The following is a 4,556-nucleotide window of genomic DNA, read 5'->3' on the forward strand; positions in this document are numbered from 1 at the left end:
GATATATGTACATATATGCATATATATATATATATATATATATAATATATAGATGTATATATATGCATATATATATTTGTCTTTTCTTTTTTTTTAATTTTACTCTTTTCTGCTATGCTGCTGTTCGTTTGAACGCGACTCTAGGGTTTAGGGTTTAGGGTTTTAAGCCCTAGAGTCTATGGCTGAGGGTTTAGGGTTTTGTGTTTAGGGTTAAAAGTATAGGACACAGGGTTTAAGGCTGAGGGTTTAGGGTTTAGGATTTAGGGTTTAGAGTGTAGGGCTTAAGGCTTAGTGCTGAGTGTTTAGGGTTTAGGGTTTAGGGTTTAGGGTTTATTCACTCAAGGTTGTATTTAGCATATATATAAATATAAGAGTAGAAATAAAACCGTAGAAATTTCTGTTTTTTATTTTTTAAATTTATTATACTTAAATAAAGATGTTGTCTCTGGGGTGTATATGCAGCTTCGGTGTAGCAGAGAAGAGAGAATGAAATTGAGCTTAAATAAATCTTTTTAAAGGTTTTTTTGAGATAAAATAATTAATTTTATTGTTTATTATTAATAAATAATATAAAATTATAATATATATTTCTTTTTTAAACAAATTCAGCTCTCTTTTATACAATAAGTATGCTTGGGGCTGCTGTCCTGATGTACGGATTAGGGTTTAGGGTTTAGGGTTTAGGGTTTAGGGTTTGCACGGGTTTTCTATTTACTAATGCTTTGGGTTTTTGAGTTATTCCTCACAAAAATTAAAGCTTATATACCACGGCTTCCATTGTTTAGGGTTTAGGGTTTAGGGTTTAGGGTTTAGGGTTTAGGGTTTAGGGTGACGGCCGTCTCGCCGAGGGTTTGCTGCCGCTTTCTTTCAAATCCTCAGGGGAGAGAAACCCTCAAATAAATCAAAGACAAAATGAACAGGCCAGCAGCTCCGGTAAACCCTAAACCCTAAACCCTAAACCCTAAACCCTAGACGCTCAGTGTTCATTGTTCTGTGTCTTTCAACAACAGCAAATCCTTTGGGGCTTTCGAAACCCTAAACCCTAAACCCTAGATGATGTCGATGCCTTCATGTGTAAACCCTAGCCATCCGAGGTTCTAGGGTTTAGGGCTTAGGGTTTAGGGTATTTATAGGGCCCTCCAGGAGGTTTCAATCGCCCGTTTCGTTATCCCTAAACCCTAAACCCTAAACCCTAATCTTGACTCCGTTTCTCAACGAAGCTCTTCGGGTTTACGCTTTAGGGTTTAGGGCTTGGAGCTTAGGGTTTAGGGCTTGGGGTTTAAGGCCTAGGGTTTAGGGTTTAGGGCATAGGGTTTAGGGTTTAGGGTTTAGGGTTTAGGGTTTAGGGTTTAGGGTTTAGGGTTTAGGGTTTATTTAGGGTTTAGGGTTTAGGGTTTAGGGTTTAGGGTTTAGGGTTTAGGGTTTAGGGTTTAGGTTTTAGGGTTTAGGGTTTAGGGTTTAGGGTTTAGGGTTTAGGGTTGAGGGTTTAGGGTTTAGGGTTTAGGGTTTAGGGTTTAGGGTTTAGGGTTTAGGGTTTCGTTTGCCGTTTGGGGTTTTTAGGGTTTAGGGTTTAGGGTTTAGGGTTTAGGGTTTAGGGTTTAGGGTTTAGGGTTTAGGTTTTAGGGTTTAGGGTTTAGGGTTTAGGGTTTAGGGTTTAGGGTTTGAGGGAGAAGGGCTCCTTAGCCACCGTCTCTGAAGATGCAAGAGAAGGTCTAGGGTTTAGAGTTTAGCTTCAGAATTGGAATAAGCCGTTGGCGGCTTTGATGGATACAATTTTAAATTGCAACATCAAATTTAAACATGCAGCAGAGGTAATAAACCCTAAACCCTAATTCCTAAACCCTAAACCCTAAAGATTAGCCCCTAAGCTGGCTTTGTTGTATTGAGAACCCTCATTAATAAACCACAGTGAAAGCAAGAAACTGCTGCTGCTTCAGCAGAAGCAGCAGCAGCAGCAGAAGCAGCAGCGGAAGCAGCAGCAAGCAGAAGCAGCAGCAAGCAGAAGCAGCAGCAAGCAGAAGCAGCAGCAAGCAGAAGCAGCAGCAGCAGCAACCGCAGCAGTAGAAGCAGCAGCCGCAACAGCAGCAGCAGCAGCAGCAGCAGCAGCAGCAACAGCAACAGCAAAAGCAAGAGCAGCAGCAGCAGCAGCAGCACTACAAGAAAGTCATATATATGAAACTATTTAAGCCGATAATAAAGAGTTAATTAGATAATAATAATAATTAATTAATTAATTAATTAATTAATTAATTAATTAATTAATTTATTTAGTTTGTTTATTTGTTTATTACATGTTTAGGTAGGACGTCGCTCTGTAATGTACTGCAGAGGCGCAGACTTATTATTATTTTTAACAGATAATAAAGAGTTAATTAATCGTAAGCATGCGGATGCCCTCGACAATCCGATTGAGACGAAGGCAGACGCTGAGGCCCTCTGTGCTAAGCTCATTCAATATGGATTTCTATATAAAGCAGAGTATAGACCCGTAAGTTTATTATTATTATTATCATTATTATTATTTATTATTATTATTATTCTTGTTTATCTATTTATTATTCTTCTTTACGGGTTTACGTCGGCTTGTGTTAGGGCTTATGAGGGTTTATATGGGTTTATGAGGGTTTGTCAGGGTTTAGTAGGGTTTGTTAGGGGTTATTAGGGTTTACAAGGGGTTATTAGGGTTTATTAGGGCTTATAAGGGTTTATTACGGTTTGTTATGATATGTTAGGGTGTATAGTGTTCACAGGGCTTGCAGGGGTATGAAGGGCTTACCAAGGGTTTAGGGTTTAGGGTTTAGGGTTTAGGGTTTAGGGTTTAGGGTTTGCTTTCTTTCCGCTGCAGCTCGATGGGGCCATCGAAGTCGGAGAGAACGGCCGCTGTAAGCCTTCGGGTTGGGGTTTAGGGTTTAGGGTTTAGGGTTTAGAGTTTTTTATGGTGTAGGGCTTGCTAGGGTTTAAATGGTTTAGGGTTTAGGGTTTAGGGTATGGAATTGTTTAGGGTTTCAAGGGTTTAGGGTTTTAGGGTTTTAGGGTTTAGGGTTCAGGGTTTAGGAAATTTAGGTTTTAAGCTGCCTAGGGTTTAGGGTTTAGTGTTTATTCTTTAGGGTTTAGCATTTCATCAAGGGTTTATTGTTCCAACCTTTTAAGGGTTTAGGGTTTAGGGTTTAGGGTTTAGGGTTTAGGGTTTAGGGTTTAGGGTTTGTGTGCAGTTCGTCGTCCCAAGTGGCCGAAGCGTTTAGAGATGAGTGCTAAACAAAACTTCGAAGAAAATCAATTTTATTGTTGTGTTTATGAAGGCAGCAAACGCTGGCAGCACTTTATGCTTTTTTGCGTTGTTGCAGCAGTCTTGGTGAGGGTTTATAAGGGTTTATGAGGGTTTATAAGGGTTTATGAGGGTTTATAAGGGTTTATTAGGGTTTATAAGGGTTTATTAGGGTTCAGAAGGGGTTAGTATGGTTTATGAGGGTTTATAAGGGTTTATAAGGGTTTATAAGGGTGTATTAGGGTTTATAAGGGTTTAGGGGTTTTTAGGGTTTAGGGTTTATTCTATTAGGGTTTAGGGTTTAGGAGTGTTTAGGGTTTATGAGGGTTTAGGTTTAGGGTTTGCCTCCCTTCCTTCTGTATTTGTCGCAAAACCCTAAACCCTCCGCTAAACCCTAAACCCTAAACCCTCGTGCGTGTTGTGTTGCAGTGTATCTGCATGTTTCCAGCCTGGCCCTTGAAATTGAAGATAGGGGTTTGGTATATCGCAGTCATATTGCTGACTCTTCTGGTGAGTTAGGGTTTAGGGTTTAGGGTTTAGGGTTTAGGGTTTAGGGTTAGGGGTTTAGGGTCCAGGGTTTAGAATTTCGTGTTAAGGGTTTAGAATTTCGTGTTTAGGGTTTAGGGTTTAGGGTTTAGGGTTTAGGGTTTAGGGTGTGGGATCTTCAGCTACACTAAGCACAGCCGTAGAAAGACAACGACCTGCGCGTTTAAACTAAATAATCTCTCTTTTTATTATTTATTTATTTATATTTAGGCCGAGCAAGAGCTTTGTTTATATTTATATTTATTTATTTATATTTATATTTATTTATTTATTTATATTATTTATTTATTTATTTTAGCTTCCAGCTTCAATTTATCATCTTATGAAGACGCACAGCCCTAGAAAGACAGATTTTTTTTAAGTTAAATAATATATCGTTCTCTATAATTTATTTATTTATATTTATATTTATTTATTTATATTTATATTTATTTATTTATATTTATATTTATTTATTTATTTATTTTCAGCTACAATTTATCATCTAGGGGAGACGCACAGTGCTGCGGATGTAGCAGCGTTTGCTGGGCAATCGTTTGTAGATATTCTTGACTGGGGGCGGATGAGGCTTGAAGCTCGTCGGTTTAATTCTAATTAAATTAATTAAATTAATTAATTAATTAATTTATTTATTTATTTATTTGTTTATATTCTGCTTCTTTTGCTGTTTATTTTCATCTTCGTATTGTTTATTTTTATTATATAGATGTAAAGATATTTATTTTATTTGTTTTAATTTGTTTTA

The 4,556-nt window shown here is 37.6% G+C and overlaps 1 protein-coding gene across 1 annotated transcript; it reads left to right on the forward strand.

The window, feature by feature from the left end:
- Positions 1-2,456: 2,456 nt before the first annotated feature.
- EAH_00057550 (translocation protein sec62, putative) lies at positions 2,457-3,983 on the forward strand (the record flags this gene model as incomplete). The annotated part of the gene is made up of 6 exons (XM_013397413.1): positions 2,457-2,488; positions 2,733-2,761; positions 3,213-3,352; positions 3,445-3,449; positions 3,714-3,775; positions 3,934-3,983. The coding sequence occupies 6 exons, from the start codon at positions 2,457-2,459 to the stop codon at positions 3,981-3,983; spliced, it is 318 nt and encodes a 105-aa protein (XP_013252867.1).
- Between the last annotated feature and the right edge of the window lie 573 nt (positions 3,984-4,556).

The sequence above is a fragment of the Eimeria acervulina genome, genomic scaffold, assembly GCF_000499425.1.
Source record: "Eimeria acervulina Houghton genomic scaffold, Eah_scaff1248, whole genome shotgun sequence".
In the NCBI taxonomy this organism is placed as follows: Eukaryota; Apicomplexa; class Conoidasida; order Eucoccidiorida; family Eimeriidae; genus Eimeria; species Eimeria acervulina.